Here is an 18273-nt window from a genome sequence, read left to right as displayed (position 1 = left end):
GGAACAGTGCCCGGCAGAGGCCTCTTTCCCTGACCCAACTGAGAAAGAACCCCCACCCCCCTGAAACTGCTTCTCCTTGTCTCTATAACTGTCTGTCTGTCTCCGTGCATCACACACACACTCTCTGAGACATACTGACCCGCACAAGCACACACCGTCATACAAACCCACACACACGCCTCCTTCCCCCCTCCTCACCCGTGTCCTCACACATAGAACCTTTCTCTCCTCCCCTGTCACTTATGCGGCTGCCTGAATGCAACAGGACAGACCTTCTCTCCTCCCCATCGCTAGATGGGTTCCAGGCTGGGGTCCGGCAGGCACGGTGGGGAGGGTCCCCACAGCTGGCCAGGCATTTTCCCAACCCCTCCGGCTTCAGTGAGCCCCCACCCTGCAGGTCCCCCTTCCACCCTGGCTCTGGAGTCTGTGGGAACCAGACAGTTGGGGCTGTCCAGCCAGGCTTGCTTCCTCCCAGGCCCCAGGGGACCTGCTGAGGGAGGAGGGAGCAGCAGAGACTGAAGTCAGGATGGCTGCCTGCCCAGGAAGGGCCTCTGGAGGGGATGGGGTTGCCTACGATGAAGGGGTCTCCAGCCCCTGGGTGTCACTTCGTGGGACATAAGACCCTCGAGGCCCCTACACCAAGGCCAGAAAGGGTTTCCCCAGTATCCCTGGACCTTCTCTCCCTATACACATGATCCAGATGGGGGCTGGGGACTGAGGCTCCAGAAGGAAGCCATTTGCTTCAGAACTCTGGTATGAGGGGGTGTGGGGACAGTGAGGTTTCAGGTCCCTAAGTCCGTTCCTTTGATGGGGGCCACACATACAGGCATTTCTACTGCTTTCCCAAGGGGTCAGCTAAAGAAGGCCAAACGTCAGGGCTCTGTCACTTCTGATCGATACCCAGGACACCACCCCCCTCCCTCCACGAGAGAAATGAATGCTTTCTTAAAGAGTTACCAGGAGTGCTCAGAGAGCTGGGGGCGCAGGGAGATCCCCAATCCTGTGGGAGATCCAGACAAGAGGATTTGTGCCGCCTTTTGAGGCTTGCAAGGCGTAAGGGGTGCCTTTTTAGCACTGGCATTCCAACACTCACCCTTCCCTGTCACCACCAGCTCTGCTCCTCCCTGTGTGGCACCCCTGTATCCTCTCTCAAACTGCAGGTCAGGGGCTGAGGGAAGAGCACGCAGACCAGATTTCCTCTCTGCCACTCATGTGCCATCTGGAGTCAAAACTAGTGGGCCTCAAACTCTGAGCCTATTTCTACCACTTTAAAATGGGGATACATTTCCATATCACACAAGATTCGGTGAAAGGGGATATATATATATATATGCATGCCTGGGACAGAATAAATGCCACTGATGTTCATGGTTATTCTGACCGCTCATGATGGGGGCAGCTGAGTCACAGAGTTTGGGGCTGGAGAACCAGCCCCTTAGGCCAGGCCAGCCTCACCCCCTGCCTGGTGTCTCTCTTGGTTGCATCCTTCCTCTCTCTCTCCCATTCTCTGCTCCCTCTGCCTTCCTGGGAAACTCCCTGAGAAAGTCCCCAGCAGGAGAAGGCCTCTTGTGGGATATTACCCTTCGGGACCCCCCACCGCTGCCACATAACCCCGCACCAGAGCCACCCCATACAGAACCAGGTGCCCCGGCCCTCAGCCCCCAACCATCCAGCAAGCAGATCCTCATCACCACACTGCTTTATTGGCGCCGAGAGCCACAGAGTAAATCCCAAGGGGGCCCCGCTTCCCCTCACCCCCAAGTCTGTCCGGAGGTCCTGAGGGCTGGCTGAGTGTTCACCACTCCACTCTTGGCTTCTTGTCCTAGTTGTCATTGGCTTGCCAGGCCTGGGTCCTTTGAGAGCTCCCAGATCCTAGAGTCAGGCTCAGCCTTGTTGGCAGGGGTCCTGCAGGGACTGCCCAAGGCCAGGCTGGCTTCACTCAAAGAAGAACATTCCTGGCGTCCGGTATAGGCAGGGGGTCAGCCCCAATGGGTAACCAGAGCCTCCCTGGACCGGGAAGCTGCCTGTAACCCAGGGTTCCTTGGGATCAGCTGGCAGGGGCAGCGGGGCCCGCAGTGAGGCTGGAGGGGTGGGAGGTGCAGGGGAGGGGGCTGCTGATGCCAAGAGGTGCTCAAGGCCTGGGTCAGTCCCCATGCAGAAATTCAGGGCCTGCAGCCGGCACTGGTAACTGCTCCCAATGCTCGCCTCGGGGGTCAAGATGGGTGTAGGGGCCTTGCTAAAACCCTCAGCCTCAGAGAAACCAGCAGAAAAGCCAAATGCTGGGCATGGGGAAGATGAGGTAGCGGCAGGGAACTCCCCTGGGCCTGCAGGCTTGGGTGTGGGCATCTCTTTGTGCTCCATGGACGGCCGGGGCCTGACTTCAGTGGTTGCTGGGCACATGCTGGTTGGCAAAGCCCCCACCAGGCTCCCAAAGCTTAGGCCCTTGGCCTCTGGCAGCTCCACTGGGAATGGGCACTGCCTGCCAGTCGTGGTGTCAGAGCCTCCTGGTTCCTGGCTGGTCACTCTGAGGGGTCCACGGCGTGCTTTGGCAGGGCCCTTGGAGCCCCCAGCACCTGCCCTCCTGGTGAAGCGTCGGCGTCGGCGCAGGAAGCTGCCGTGCTCAAACATGTCGTGGCAGTCGGGGTCCAGTGTCCAGTAGCTGCCCTTCCCTGGCTTGCGGTCATCGCGGGGCACCTTGACAAAGCACTCATTGAGTGACAGGTTGTGGCGAATGCTGTTCTGCCAGCCAGGCCGGTTGTGGCGATAGAAGGCGAAGCGGCCCATGATGTAGCGGTAGATGCCGCTGAGTGTGGCTCGCTGCCCTGGGGAGCTCTGGATAGCCATGGCGATCAGGGCTATGTAGCTGTAGGGAGGCTTGGTTGGCTCTGCCGCAGGGGCCAGGGGTCCCGGTGGGGGCTGCTGCTGCATGCTGGCTGGGCTGGCCGTGCTGGCCAGGCTGGCGGCTGCTGGGACCACAGGGGCCAGGCACGGCGTCCAGGGCTGGTGTCCGGCACAGCCTGCCTGGGCTGGTTAAAAGGCCCACACTGGCCCAGCCTCCCAGCCTAGAAAGGCAAAAAGGGGTGGGCCCACCAAGCTGCCCTCCCTTCCTCTCTGGCCCCCCTCCTTCAAGGCCCAAGAGGGGCGGGCAGGAGAGGCCAGGATTGGGAAGCTGTAAGCAGCTGCCAGGGGTGAGGAATTGGGAGGGAAGGGACTGAGACCCTCAGCCCACATGTGCTGGGTGGTGTTGGCTGGGGGAGGGACAGGATGTGAAATTGAGGAAGACAGAGATAGAAACAAAAAGAGATAGAGGCAGGGATGTAAAAAGAGAGAGATACTGAATAAAAGACAGACAGACAAAGAGAGGTAGAGACAACAAGACACAGAAACACGCAACGAGAGGTAGAGGCAGAGATATAGAGACACAAAGATAAGACAGAAAACAGACACGCACACATGCATGCACATAGTGTACAGAAAAAGAATCACTGAGAGAGAAATAAAGAAATCTACAGAGATAGAGAGGAAAAGGGAGATACAGAGAGAGACATAAGTACAGACACAAGAGAGGGAGGGGCAGAGAGACAGCGAGACCCTCATCTCTGATGAGAACCTAGAGAGGTAGAATCTAAGTGCTGAGCTAGACACCTGGGAGTCTCCGTGAGAAAAGCCACAAGGACCTCTCAAGTCCTCACCTCCAGTTCCCCTTTTCTCCTCTCCTCCTCCCAAGTCTGTGGCCTACTTCTCTTCCCCGCAGTGCAGAGCCTTTGAGGTCACACTATTCCCAGCCCTCCTGGCACCAGGGTGTATGCAGGGCTGGGCGCCTAGGATGGTGATGAGAGCTCGCCAAACTCAGTCTGCTGAGCCCTTGCGCCCTCTAGCGACTAGTGTGGGGAGGACAGCCATCCTGACAGACATCCCCCACTCCCAAGAAGTGCCTGGAGCAAGTCCCTGATCCAGGCTGAGCTTTAGTTTCCCATCTTTAAAGTGGCATTGGTGACTCTTCAGCTGTCCGGGTTATGGTGAAGAGGCAACAAGCTCCCTTATATGGACTCCAGCACCCTTCAAGAGCCTAGAATAGAGTAGGACATTGCTGAGGACTCTGAACTGAGGCTCCCTGCCAGCTGCAGCCTTGGGCCAGGAGTACAGCAAAGCCCAGGACAGACATTCAGGCCTTCTGAAGGATGGGGCAGCCTCCTCCATGCTTTCTCACCTACAAGTAACCAAGTCAGAGGGCACCTACTATGTGCCATTCTGCATGCTAGGCCCGCTCACCTCCCCTCTCCACATTTCCTTCTCAGACCAGTGCTGCTCCAGAGGCCTTCATAGCTTCTTTTGGATAGATGAGGAATCTGAGGCTCAGAGAAGTTAAGTGACTTGCCTAAGGTCACACAGCTAGTGAGTGATAGAGCTGGGATTTCAATGAGGATTCTGTAACTCCTTAACATTACTCTTCCTGTGAGGGGCAGGGGTAGAGGACAGTCACTGGGCTCCCACTGTAGGGACCATGCTGTTTTGCTCTATCCCCAGTGTCCAGCATTGGCCTGGACCAGAGGTGGTGCTCAATCAACATGTATTAAATGAAGTAAAAAAAAGTACAGATCCGATTGACTTCTGTCCTTTGTTGAATCATGCAATTTCACCCCATAAAAGAAGCTTATTAATGTTATCACTGAGAGAGATTTATTATATTGCCATTTGTAGGAGGAGTCCTATAAAGTCAGAAATCAGAAATGGAAAGAAGGTCTGCTATCTGGGGCAGAAAACCGTGACTTACTGACAAGGCAGGGTCAATTGCCTTCCTGCCTGAGGTGCTTCCACCCAATTCTCAAGGACTCCCTACAACTTATAGTTTGCAAATATTGGCAGGGCTTGGGGAGGTGGTGGACTCCTGGATCCCACTTTGGCTTCTGCCTTAGTGCTCTGTTTGGGGGCCTGCCTCAGTTTCTCCAAAGACAGTATGTACTGGTGCTGGTAGTTCAGTGGTTAGCACCCAATGTCCTGGGTTCAGGCCAAATCCTCTGTTTTAGGTTGCCTCCTCTCCACACATACCCCCCCAAAAGAGATGGGGCACTAGATGACTCTAATGGTAGGTGGGAGGAAGGATCTGGAAACTCAGCCCCTCAGAGGCCCAGCAATTCTGTTACTAGATGGCCCCACTCTAAACAACCCTGAGGATCTAATTATCAGTAAACTCAGCTTTCAGCAATGCTTATAATGAATCAATCACTCGTAAGGTCTGCTTTAGGCAAACTGTTATAGGCATGTTGGGCTCTCAACAAAAAGATGAAGTCTTGCTTCTTCTGCCCTAATTGCTGTTTTCAGAACCTCAAGATCAAGTTCGGTTTTCACCTTCTGCACCAGGCCCAATTGCCAGGCCAGCTGCCTAGGCGCTGCATTCCAGGGCTCCATCTTGACTGACAGGTTGAAGGTCACAGTGGGTTTCTGCTCTCCCAACACACCTGGGCAGTGGGTGGGGGGAGGCCCCAAGTTCACTGGCTCAGTTTGGGCAGGGTTGGGGTGAGGTCCGCACCCTATGGGGTGCTGACTTTAGAGGGTAGGAGAGGAGGAAGTGGTTGCTTAGGGCTGACCCAGCTGTACCATCAGGTGAGTGACACGTTTGAGCTGAGGGGCTGGGAACCTGCTGCTGCAGAGGCGCTGTGGCTGTGGCGCTTTGAGTGCAGGAGGAGCTCTCGGGCGAAGACTGGCTCCACCTGCAGGGGGTGGGGTGGGGGGCAATGAGCCAACTTTCTCTCTTACCGGCCCCCTGTGCTCCTGTGGGAAGTCACAGCCCTGGTGACAGCCGCCTTCTCACACGCATTTTCCACGTAGGGTTACACAGACCAGAGAGTCATACAGCAGGTCAGGGGCAGAGCTGGGACTAGAGGGAGCCGTGAGCGGCTGTCGGGGCCCAGAGGGTGTGGTTCTCCGGGGTAGATGACTCACGTGGGCCATGATGAGCCGCTCCTCAGGCTGGTCCGGGGGCCCCGGGTACTCCTCGCCAAAGCACAGGCGGATCTGGTACTCAGGTTCCGGGCACCCATCCTGCAAGTGGGCCCGCAGCTCTACGGGCACAGAGACTGTAGGGGCTGAGCCAAGATGAAGCCTCCCACCTCGTGCCCACCTGTGCTCCTTTCCCATGCCCACATCCCATCGTGCACCCGTTCCCTAAGCACACTTCCCCATCTCTATGCCTCTTATGTCCCACGTCTGTGCCCACTTCCAGTGCTCATGCCCCATGCCTTGTGCCCCATGCTCACTGCCCACACCATGCCCATGACCACTCACCAGTGCCTATCTTGTGCTCAGTGCCTTGGTGCCCACCTTATCCTATGGAAACACGTGCCCAGGTCCTATGCATATGCCCCACACCCAATGCCCCAAGCCTGCCCTGTGACTGCACCTCCCATACACTTATGTCCATATCTGTGCCCAGCCATCCTTAGGCCGGTATTTGTTTCCACTCCCAGTCTGTTTCATGTCCTTTGTTTTGATGTCCACCCATGCCCAGAATCCTTAAGCCCATTCCCCTGTGCCGACATCTTGTGTGCCCACTCCCCTCCGATCACGTCCTTCTGCCCACCCTGTGCCTAGCCACTCTGCCCTGCACTACCAGCGGCCCCCCTGTCGCGCTCTTACCCGCAAGGAAGCGGCGCGTATCCAGCAGCTGGCAGGTGCGCTCGCGCTCCAGTTTGTTGGGCTGTGTCCGGTGCGGGGCCAGCGGGCCGCGCCAGTAAACGCGGCCCTGGCAGAGGCGCTTGGCGAATACGCCCTCGGGCGCCACCCACAGCAGCACGCCGCGCTCCAGGTGAGGGAGCAGACGCTGCAGCACGAGGGCTTCCGGCGGCGGCTCGGGGAAACGGACGTGCGCGACTCGCGGTGGCGGTCCCAGCAGGCACTCGGAGGTGGCGGCGGCGGCTGCCCGCGCGCTCAGCCGGCAGCCCTCAGCCGTCCGCGCGATGGCTTCACGCACCAGCTCCGCGCCGTAGAACAGCCGCACGTGCAGCCAGCAATCTGCGGAAAGGGGAAAAGGGGAGCTCACAAGGCTGCCTCCTTTCCCTGCTACACACACAACAGGGCAAGGGACCCCGAGGTTCCCCTAGCTCCCACCTCGGGAATTTTTGACATTTCCTCCCAATAAGTGATAATAATTCTAGGGGTGGTGGTGGCGGCCGTAATAATTGCCGCTTCCACTAAAAACAAACTGGTAGTTGAGCTTCAGAAGCATAGGGTCCAGGGCCCGCTGTACAATGGGGCATGATGACACGGAGGCCCTCCCAGCCCTAACTTCTGAGATTTTCGGAGCTGCTTCCCAGCAAATATCTTAACAACAACAACAACACAGCAGCCTCCCACGTGAGAAACCAGCACTATGCTCAGTGGTCAGGCCCTTGGATTCTAATCTCTCACTGCTACTTAGGAGCTGTGACCTGTTAGTAACTCTCAGGTTACTAACGGTGTGATCTTGGGCAAGGTTCTTAACTTCTGTGTCTGGCTTGTGCATCTCTAAAATACGGGTCAAATAGGGTATCTCTCAGGTCTGGCATAAACTAAGCCCTCAACAAACGTTGGCTGTCATTGTTATTGGGAGTCTGGACCGGGTGCTTTGGGTGGGAGACAGAGGCTAGCTGGCCCAACCGCGGCCCTCCCCATACAGCACAGCAGTCAGAGGGGATGGCCTTCAGATTTCTTACCAGGGTTGCTGAAGTTCTCAGAAGGCAAGGGGCTCCAGGGGTGTGTAGGGTCTTGAGCCAGGTACCCTGGGGAAGGCGGGGTAGTAGTCAGGTGCCACCTCACCCTGGGCCCCTTGACCCCTAGATCAAGGTCTTGGAGGAGGATGGGAGGAGACAGGGGTGGGTGAGGAGAGCCAGTCTTACTGTGGTCAGCCAAAGGGCCTTGGAGCAGGGCACCTGGAGGCCATGAGCCCTGCTGGGCCAGCCTGAGGGACTGCTCCTTGTCCTTATCTTCTGTGGCTAATCCAGAGCCAGCCTGAGCATGAGGAGAGAGGGCCATGAGGGTGGGAGAGGAGCTCCCAAACCGTCCGCCCTGGAGCAGAGAGAGATCTGGGCACACTGAAACTCAGCTGGGGTTGACAGGGACTTTGAGGTTTCAGCGCTCAAGACCCTTCCCCTTAGAGAGGTAAAGAGAGAGTTGATGGGGCTGTTGGAGGTGATGGGGTTGGAGATGAAGCTCACTGTCATGGGGGGAAAGTGCTAGGAGTGAATGGGAAGATGGGGAACAGAAGTGATAGAGATAGAGGGGCAGAGTAATGGAATGAATGCTGATAGGGGCACTAGGGAGAGTGGAATGGACCAGGCTGATGGGGGGATGGGGACAGAGCAATGAACCACCAATGATGGAGGAGAGGTGATGAGGTCTAGATAATAGCAGTGATGCAGACAGTGATGGAGCTGGAGATGATGGGGGGTAATGGCAACAGTGAGAGAGCTAGAGGTGATGAAGGGGAAGGGAATACAGTGGTATAACAGGATCTGATGGGGTGAGTGGGGGCAGAGCGATGGAGCCAATGAAGACAGCGGACAAGGGGTGAATTTGGAGAAAATAGGGTTGATGCAGACAGAGTGATGGAGCTGAAGATGATGGAGGTGATGGGAACAGTGACAGAGCCAGAGATGATGGAGCTGAAGCAAATAGAACGATGAAGCTGAAAATGATGGCAGAGGTGGAGTCGAGACAAGAAGAAGTAGAGCTGATAGGAGGGGTGGGGATGAGATCAATGTGCTGGAGACTATAGAGAGGGTGGTTTGGGTGAGAGATAAGTGAGCTGACAAGGCTGCAGGGGCTGAGAGGGACACTGACCTGGTCTGTCCTGCAGGCTGGCTCCATCACTTCTCCAGGGGGTTCCTGCTGGCTCTGGAGAATGTCTTCTTTTTTAGGGAGAGCACAAGCCCTGGTAACTGGATGGAGGAAGAGAGAGCCTGTTGGTTCCTGGTTCCCAGGGGGAATCCCCTCAACTGAGATGATCTCAGACAAGAGTACCCCAGCTCACTGCAGATCTCAGGCAAAACCCACCTCTCTCTGGGTTTCCTCCTTTTCAAATGGGGAGATAAATTGGGTGGTCTAAGGGTCCTTTTGTGTTTATCTGCCCATGAGTTTAAACTCAGTAAGTCCACCATGTCCCATTTTACAGATGTGCAAAGGGAGGTCTTTATTGCCCAGAGAGCCATCCTTGGCCACGACCTCCAGGAGCAGGACAGTACCTGGGCCAAGGGCACTGTTCGACACAATCCGGTAGACCTTGTAGGGGTTGGAGATATCCAGCTGGCTGCGTTCACGCACCTCACAGAAGTCAGCACTCTTGTTGAGGGCACAGCGGAGCCTCGTCTTCCAGGTGGAGGGGTCCTCCTTGTCAGTGCCCTCTAGGTGCTTGCCCTTGTATATAGCCCAAGCCTGGAGAGGAGCAGGAGTACTTGGGGAGGAATAGCCTGGGGAAGGGGGCTGGTGTTATGCAGAGGGATGAGGGCCTGCTTTGCCTCCCACCCTTCTCTCTCTCTCTTACCCTCTGTCTCTCCACCCCTCCATTCTTCCCTCTCTTTCTCCCTCCCTCTCTCCAGCCAACACATACTCCTTGAGCTCCTACTATGTGCCAGGCCCAAATTAGGGACTGAATGGGAACAAGACAGACATGGTCTCTGTTCTCAAGGAACTCAAGTCTAATGGGAGAAGACAGCTGCCAACAGCTCAATGGAAATAGCTATATCCAAATTATGGATTGTGAAAAATTAAATATAAATAGGATAATGGGACATAAAATAATGGCCGTGGTTTGCTATCTGGAGAACCATAAAACAAAATCCCTACCTATTGCTACATACAAAGTAGATTCCAAATGATTGAAAAAACAAAAGAAGTAAAACTGTGAAATTAATAGAAGCTAACATAGGAGAAAATCGTCTAGGGGCAGAGAATGCTTCTTAAACAAAACTCAAAGTCATGAACTATAAGGCAAAAAAATTACAACGTCTGAAATCAGCAAGAGGCTAAAATCTGGAACACACAAAAAACGTCTACAAATCAACAAGAAACAGACAGCATCCCCCAAAGAAAACATTCTTATCAAAGGGCAAGAATGAGTAGTTTACAGAAGAGGAAACCAGAAACCCATAAGCATATGAGTACTTAGACTCATTAGTGTCAGAGAAATGCAAATAAACATATGAGATATCACTTATAAGCTGACAAGATCTAGCCAGTTGCATAATGCCAGGAGTTGGTTGGGACGTGGGCACTGTTGGTGAGTGTGGAATTGGTGCAGAGCTTCTGGATGGACAACTGGCATACCCTGTGAGCAGAAATTCTAATTCCAAGGGAATTCTCACACAGGCTTATGATGGGACCAGGGCACGGATATCCACTGCAGCATGACTTGTGGTGCTGGAAAGCAAACTTGTGTCCCTCCCTGGGAAAGTGGATAGGGGTATTGGTGTAATGGATGTCCATTATAGTCTATAAAGCATCTAGAAGCACCTAGGAGTAACAAATTAAATGTACAGAGAACAAGAATAGATATTCAGAGCATGATCCTGAGTGCAAGGTAAGACAGAGTGAGATCTATAACACAACATGATGTGTAGAAGGTAAGAATACACACAAAACAGCAATGCCCACTTTGAAAAAAAAACATACACACCCAAGATAGTCATTAAACACATTAGAATGACTGTTTGTTGTAGTAGAGGGATGAAATAAATGAATAAGAAATATGAGTGGCTACTTGAGAGAGGGTGACCAGAAACGGCCACTTGGAGGAAGTGGCCTTTGAGCTGAAGCCTGAATAAAAAGAAGGATGGAATCTGACAAAGAACTGAGGGAAGGGTGTTCTAGGTAGAAAGAACAGCAAGTACAAAGGTCCTGAGGTGGGAGGAGATTGATAACCTCAAGGAAGGCCAGTGTAGCTGGGGGCAGAGCAGTCAAAGGTGAGGGGCAGTAGATGTGTTGTTTGCATTAATCACATTCAGAGCTTGGGGGTATTTAACTGATGAGTCACACTTAGTCGTTGCCCTCAGATATCCCAGGCTATGGAAAACGTGGACACCAAACAGAAGATCCACATTCCTATGTTGGTGCCACTTGCCTGTGACAAGACCTTTAAGGCTTGATTTTGTTGTCTATAAACTGTGCCAATGATACCTAACCTCACGCCCTCACGCTGTTCTGGTGGGTGTAAGATGAGCGGTCTATGTAAAGTGCTGAGCACGGTGCCTGGCACACAGTCAGTGCTTACTTATTATAGTACTTATTCATGATGTTAAGGCTACTCTGATTCAAAGGTACCCTGGGCACAGGGCACAGGGTGCTATCACCATGATGAGAGAAGGATCTTTGTTTTGTCCACTGCTACCGTGTTTCCCGGAAATAAGACCTAGCCGGACAATCAGCTCTAATGCGTCTTTTGGAGCAAAACTTTTTCCCCCTTCTTCCTCCTCCTTCCCACCTCCACTCCTGTGCAAGCCGTTGTTTCTCAGTCTAGTTGTGTAGGACACAGCTTCCTGGCCCAAGCTGGTATTCTGAGCCTTGCGCTTCCCCCGGCTGAGGCAGTTGGTTGCTGGTCATCAGCTCACAGCAGCTCACGGCAGCTCTTGCCAGCTGCCCACCACTCACGATCGCTGCCGGCCACTCACGCTGGCTACTGGCCGCTCATGGCAGCACATGCCAGCCGCGGGGCAGCACTCAGCCCCTCCCGGCAGCCCAGCTCCAGGGAGAGCTGTTGTTCACAATCTTAGCTGTAGAGGGCGCAGCTCACTGGCCCATGTGGGAATGGAACTGACCTCGGTGTTAGGAGCACAGCGCTCCAACCACCTGAGCCACCAGACCAGTCTGGAGCAAAAATTAATATACAGTAAGACCTGGTATTATATTATATTATATTATATTATATTATATTATATTATATTATATTATATTATATTATATTATATTATATTATATTATTATGTTATATTATATTATAATATTATAAAGACCCGGTCTTATATTATAGTAAAATAATACTGGGTTTTATATTAATTTTTGCTCCAAAAGATGCATTAGAGCTGATTGTCCAGCCAGGTCTTATTTTCAGGGAAACATGGTATTATATGTCCTTAAGCATTTAGAGTGATGCCTGGCACACAGGAGTGCAATAAATATCTGTGAAATAAATTGAACTGGGCCTTGAAGGGTGAGTAGGAAGGTGCCAGGTGGAGTGACATCCCTGGAAGAGGGAACACCTTGAGCAAAGGCCTGGAGGAGTGGATGGGCATGGTGCCTTCAGGGAACAGTAAGCAGCATGGTTGGTATGTGTGTCTGAGGGTATTTGTACAGTCAATTCTCATTATTCATGGTAGTTATGTTCTGGAAAATCTACACAAACACTGAACAGTGACTACTGAACCACTGTTCCTAGGGAAAATACAGGGCTAGGTGTCTGAGCCCCTGGGTCACACCATTTTCATCAGCTGATCAATACATAACTTTGTTTTATGTGTGTTTCTACAGGACACCTTAATTGATATAAACTGTTGATTCATTACCACCGAGCTCCTGGCCAACAGCACTGTAACTCATTCATGCTCGAACGACGCTTATCTGTCTCGTATTTTCTCCATAAGGCCCCACACAGCCTTCTTGTGCTTAGAAACACCAGAAAGCACTTCAGCACTACGTAGCCTTGGGGACCATTTTAAATTGTAAAATCACCAACAAAAAGCAGAGAAATATTAAAAATGTGGCACTAAATAGACTGTGGAAAGGACATTTGTTTACAGCAGAAGAGCTGAAACAAGAAGCAGAGCGTTCCCTGTTCACCCTCAACTGGGAATGTGTATGTTGGTGAATCAGATTTTTCACTGCTCTGCACATGTTTGTGACAGGCCACAAAAGTGCCCTGAGTATGGATTTTGGGATTACAGATTTCAGTAAGTGAATTTGCAAATATGCAATCCACAAATAATGAGAATCAACTGTATGTGGTGGGGGGAAAGAGAAGAGGAATTAAGAATAGACAGGTTGAAGCTGGAACACGAATGTTCTCAAAGGAAACTTTATACCATGGGCTTTGGGGACTGGGAAGGTGTGAAGCCAGGGAATCACACGTGTGTGTCAGTGGTGAGTTGAGGGAGGGGTCAAAGCAGCCAGAAGGGGGAAGGCCAGGCCCTAGAATCTGTTTCCTCTGAACAACAGCGCATAAGTCTTTAGGAACAGGTCATGTGACCACCTATTGAACACTTACTGAGCACCTATTTTGTGCCAGGCACTGTGCTCCATTGTTAAGCAGCTGGAGGAGACAGATTCATACAAGGCACTTATCATTCATAGGGAAAGTTGTTCCAGCGGAGGAAACAGAAGGAATCCGGGATGGCTTGGGAGAAGCACCGAGCTGGAGCTTAATAAATGCATTAAGTAAAGGAATGCATCGGGGAAGACTCTTGAGGAACAGATGTTTAAGCTGAGCACGATGGCAGTTGGGTAGGTGACTGTGAAGAGGAGAGGGTGTTCCAGGAAGAGGGAACAGCATGTGCACCGGTCTAATGGTGAGCGAAACATGAAGCATTTAGAAACTGAAAGAACTGTCAGGGCGGGTCTAATGTTGGGTAGGGGAGGGAGTGGAAAGAGACGTGGCAGGGGGAGGGGCAGTTCCTGTCCTGACTTTGAGGCCATGGTAAAGAGTGGGGACTTAGTCACAAGGACAGTGGGAGGACTCTGAGTACGGGAGTGTCAAGGCAAGATGTACATTTAGGAAGATCCCTCTGGAGGACTGAGGGGAGAGCTGAGGGACAAGGGAAGCAGGGGGCTCAGTGAGGTCACTGAGCTTGTCCTGTTGAAAGATTGTAGAAATGGGTCCCAGTAGACGGGCTGAAGATGGGAAAGGCTAGCAGGCGTTGGTACCGGAGTAGAATGAGACTGGAAGAGAGGGGAGCAGCTAGGGTTGAGATGCCTGGCTCTGGGGTCTGGGTGGCAATGGGTACCATCTTCCATTTTGGAAAACACAGACATTTGTAGGGGCAAGCTGATGAGCACGGTGTTGAGAATCTGCTGAATCTGAGAGATCTGCAGGACGCTAGACCAGCAGGCTTGGGACTCCATGCCAACCGAGGCTGTGGAAGGGGAGAGTGGGACATGAAGAGGGAGTCCAGGGGCAGCCTGATGGTTCAGTTGGTTAGAGCACAAGCTCTCAACAATAAGGTTGCTGGTTCAATTCCCGCATGGGATGGTGGGCTGCGCCCCCTGCAACTAAAGATTGAAAACAGCGACTGGACTTGGAGCTGAGCTGCGCCCTCCACAACTAGCCTGAAGGACAACGACCTACAGCTGATAAAAACACACTGTTTCCCAATATTCCCCAATTAAAAAAAAAAGAGGGAGGTCTAAGAGAGCCCCAGGACAGAAGGAGAGAGGATGGAGACTGAGAAGCAGGGGCCAGGAAGGTAGGAGGAAACCGGCAGGGTGAGGGTGGGGTGGGAGGCAAAGATTCTGGAAACCAAGTGAGAGTGTTTCAAGGAGGAGGGAGGGTCCTCCTCCCACCAGGGGTCAAAAAAGATGACAGTGATGGCATCCTTGGATTTGGCACCTAGGACAGATGGGGGTGGGGAGGGGAAGAAGGAATGGTAGGGGGCACTAAGTGAGGAGAATTGATGACCAGGAGACTCTTTCCAGGTGCTTCAAGCTGTGAAACGAGAGGGGAGGCCAAAGGATGGGGCGCTGGAGGCACTGCTGTTTGGGGTGGTGGTGGAAACCCGAGATGTGGTTGGTTGGTTGGTTCCTTATTGCTCACCAGAGAGATTCTCGAGTTTAAATGTTATGGAAAGGAGCCAGTGAGGAGGAAATTAATGATTATTGAGGAAAGGGAGGGCATCCCTGGAGGGGTCTGTGAGAAGGGGCTGGTGTTTGGAAGCACAGAAAATGCCCCCAATCTTCTGGGTCGGCGATTTGGGGATGGGAAGTTGAGGGAGTTCCCATTGGGGACATCTAATAGCTCCCTGGAGAGGGAGGAGAGGCCCCCTGAGAGGTGGAGACGGTGCAGGTCAAACAACCGCGGTGATTCTGTTTTAAAAGGATGTCTGAGGGTCTCCCAAACATGAAGAACACTACCCTCAACTCAGAGACGACTGTGGCTAAGGGCCGTGCGCATCCAGAGCCCTCCCGGGCCGGGCCGGACTGGCATCCCCCGACCCCCAACCCCTTACCCTAAAGAGCGCCGCGTCCTGCTGCGCCTGGTAACCCTGCTTGGCTGCGTGCTTCCAGGGGATGCGGAAGAGGGTCTTGCCCGCGTCCTCCCAGCGCAACCCCGTGTAGCGCCCGCTTTCGATCTGCGCCACGAGCCAGTCGCGGAGACGCAGGGGACCCACGGTTCCCTCCGAGGGTCGCCTGCCGTCGGGGACCTTCCCTTCCTCCCTCCGCCAGGGGTCGCGGGCCATCGGGGATGCAGTGCTTCCGAAGCCTCGTCCGCGGTGTGCGGTGATTGTACCCAGCGCAGTGGAGAATCACGGAGTCACCTGGGTGGCGCGCGGAGGCGGTGAAAGCGAAAGTCTGGCGGGGCAGGTTTCGCTTTCTGTTCTGCCCCCTGTCCCAGGAGGCCCTTTCATTTCGCCCCTCCCCGTGTAGTCGGGCCCCGAAGGTGTCAGGCTTCTTGCCCCGAGCAGCTAGAGGTGCTGTGGGGCGCCAAGACTCATGGGAGGGTGTGGCGTGGGGTCGCCCCGGCTCTGCCTGCTGCTTGCCCCACCGCTGCACCTGTTTTCTGCTCTTCCCAGCCTACCAAAAACTTGTCAGTCCCTTTTCAGAACCTGGACGGTAGAGGTTGGAACCGTGTAGTGCTTCTCAAACTAAGTCCCACCAGAACTGGGAAGCCTCCATTCCAGCCAGACCTGCGGAAGCAGGTTTTAACAAGTTCCCTGGGCGATTCTGTTCCATGGACCACACTTGGAGATGTATTACCTTAAATCTTGGGAGTCCCCATTTACAGATGCTCACCAGTTACAGCCTTGCCTGCAACGTCTTGATTGGTTCTCAAAACAGCATGTGAATGAGGATAATTACCTATTTTATTGTTAAGAAGACTGAGGCTCAAAGAGGTTAAAATCCTATAAGGTAACAGAGCTAGTGGGTGGGGGAGCTAGGATCCCAAACTGTGTCTCTGTCCCCAGAGCTCAGGAGCTTAAACAGTGCCTCACGGTGTCTCCCAACAGCTATGCCTAAAGTTTGCAGATTCCTGGTGGGGTCTGTGACCCCCTTGAAAATGTATGCAATTTTTTTCATATCTATGCATTTTTCTAAGGTTTGAATTTTTTATTAAATTGCCAAATGGGATTTGTGATATGAAAGAAGTCACGTAGCTCAGACTGCTCCACACTTTGCTGTGTACAATGGGGAAAATGAGGGTCCAAGAGAGAAACTACCCCTGTCTGCAGTGGGCACCAAACTGGGCACCCAGGCAGCGTTGACATGAGGCTGTATCTTATCTGTATCTGTCACAGTGGCTTTCCTGCTCCCTGTAGTCTGTCCCCATAGTCCAGCAGCCACCCAGTTTTCACACTTCTAGTCACAGCCAGGATTCAAACTCAGGCCTGTAGGGCTCCAAAGGGGCACAAAGCATTTCATATGATTAAATACAAAAATAGTTAAATAATACAAAATAATTGCATCAAGGCAGAAGTCTTGAGTGTGTCAGAGAATCTCTCTATTTTTCTAGGTGACAGAGTTGTAGTAATTAGGAGGGTGGTGTCCATAGCCGGATTGCCTGGGTTCAAATCCCAACTCCACCACTTGCTAGCTGGTGATCTTGGCACCAACCTGTTTCCTCGTCTGTTAACTAGCAACGCCTACGTCATAGGGTTGCTTGAGGAGTAAATGAGATGCAAGTAAAGTGTTTTGCACATTGCTTGGCCCATAGTGAGTGCTCAATAGGTGAGTGGTATTGTTGTTGTTGTTGAGTCAGAGTGTGGTGAAGGTAATGATGGAAGCAGAGGGAGCATCAGGAAGGACCTGGACATCAGATCAAGGTGCTTTGTTTCATCCTATGGATGATGGGGACCAGGAAGGTTTTTTTATAGGGGAAGACACCAGTAGAAATAGAATGGTGTTTAAAACCCAGTGGATGGTGACACCGCGAACTAGCCAGGACCCCCTCAGGCTCCCTGCACTCTGATGAGTGCAGCCATCTTGCTCTTCACACAGGCTTCCGCCTCAGGGCCTTTTCAATTAGTGTTCCCCTCTGGCTGGAATACTTCTTCCCAGAGAGCAGAACAGTTCACTCCCTGACTTATTTTTTCTTCTTTTGTTTATCTGTCTATCTGGTGTCTTTCCCACCAGAATGTCAGCAACGTGAAGGCAGAGGTTTTGCTTACCGTTGTATCCCCAGTGGCCAGCACAATGCCTGGCACATAGTAGATACTCAATGGACATTTGCCAAATGAATGTGGAGCAGAAAGTTGGGCAGCAGGTGGTTATTCCATCCATCCCTCCACCCCCAGGGCTGGAATCTGAGCCTCCCCCACAGCCCTGAACACAGTGCTTGGCGCATAGTAAGAGCCCCATACAGGTGGCTATAGATTATAGCTATTTCAGAACTCTCTCAACTCCAGGTTAATTTTACTTTAGGAAAAATCATCCTGGAAATCAGTTTGCTACTTTATTGGACTGCCTGGCCTATAAACTCCACATGGGAAGGGTCATTCCCAGTAGCTGGGGGTGGATCTTACTCTCCAGTAACCTCCAAGACCAGAAGGAGCTGCTTCTTAACAACTGTCTGGGGATGCAAATTGCCTTGGTTCAAATCCGGCCTCCCCTTCTCTAGCTGTGTGTCCTTAGGCAAGCTGCCCAACCTCTCTGAGCCTCAGTTTTGGTTCTGGGATTAAGTGAACTCCTGTTTGTAAAAGGTCAGGCATGAAAGAGGCACTTACTAGTTAGTATTTGTGAATATGGAAGGGGAGGCGGAGGTGGCTCAGGGAAGAAAGGGGCTCAGAGAGGGGAAGGGGGTTCAGAGAGAGGGAGGGACTCAGGGCCTTGTCTGAAGACCAGGGCAGAGATGGGGTTGGGGGAAACTGTCAGAGAAGTAGTCTCAAAATTCAGCCCTGAAGATGGCAGTTTATGAGGGTGGCAGGCTCCTGAGGCCCCAGGGGATGCAGATCCCTTTCCATCCCTGTTTCTTGCAGGCTCCTGGCCCCTGGAAGGGTCCATTGCCCCACCTTTTCTCAATGACTGGGAGACAGTCAGACCAGCAGCTTCTGTGTCTCTTTAATATCCTCCAGGCCCATCCAACCTCCCACCTACCTACCCACC

The 18273-nt window shown here is 52.7% G+C and overlaps 2 protein-coding genes across 6 annotated transcripts; both read right to left on the bottom strand.

Annotated features, from left to right (window-relative positions):
* Positions 1-1681: 1681 nt before the first annotated feature.
* On the bottom strand, positions 1682-4510 carry FOXS1 (forkhead box S1). Its single transcript, XM_019748512.2, has one exon. It carries the CDS (start codon positions 2926-2928, stop codon positions 1936-1938), a length of 993 nt encoding a protein of 330 aa, XP_019604071.2. The 5' UTR covers positions 2929-4510; the 3' UTR covers positions 1682-1935.
* A 151-nt stretch (positions 4511-4661) lies between these two features.
* Positions 4662-18252, bottom strand: LOC109456283 (interferon regulatory factor 4). Of its 5 annotated transcripts, none has more exons than XM_019748508.2 (8): positions 15183-18252; positions 9219-9408; positions 8818-8915; positions 7875-7986; positions 7692-7757; positions 6637-7011; positions 5944-6077; positions 4662-5711 (listed from the first exon to the last, which is right to left on the bottom strand). In XM_019748508.2, the coding sequence occupies exons 1-8, from the start codon at positions 15411-15413 to the stop codon at positions 5601-5603; spliced, it is 1317 nt and encodes a 438-aa protein (XP_019604067.2). In that variant the 5' UTR covers positions 15414-18252; the 3' UTR covers positions 4662-5600. The 5 variants fall into 5 exon arrangements, with proteins under 5 accessions (XP_019604067.2, XP_019604068.2, XP_019604065.2 ...); XM_019748509.2 differs by having other exon boundaries at positions 5944-6062; XM_019748510.2 differs by lacking the exon at positions 4662-5711 and adding an exon at positions 6286-6327 and having other exon boundaries at positions 5931-6062.
* Between the last annotated feature and the right edge of the window lie 21 nt (positions 18253-18273).

Source organism: Rhinolophus sinicus, linkage group LG13 (assembly GCF_036562045.2).
Source record: "Rhinolophus sinicus isolate RSC01 linkage group LG13, ASM3656204v1, whole genome shotgun sequence".
NCBI lineage: Eukaryota > Metazoa > Chordata > Mammalia > Chiroptera > Rhinolophidae > Rhinolophus > Rhinolophus sinicus.
The sequence above is the reverse complement of the archived record's forward strand: the minus strand, read 5'-3'. Positions and strand labels throughout refer to the sequence as shown.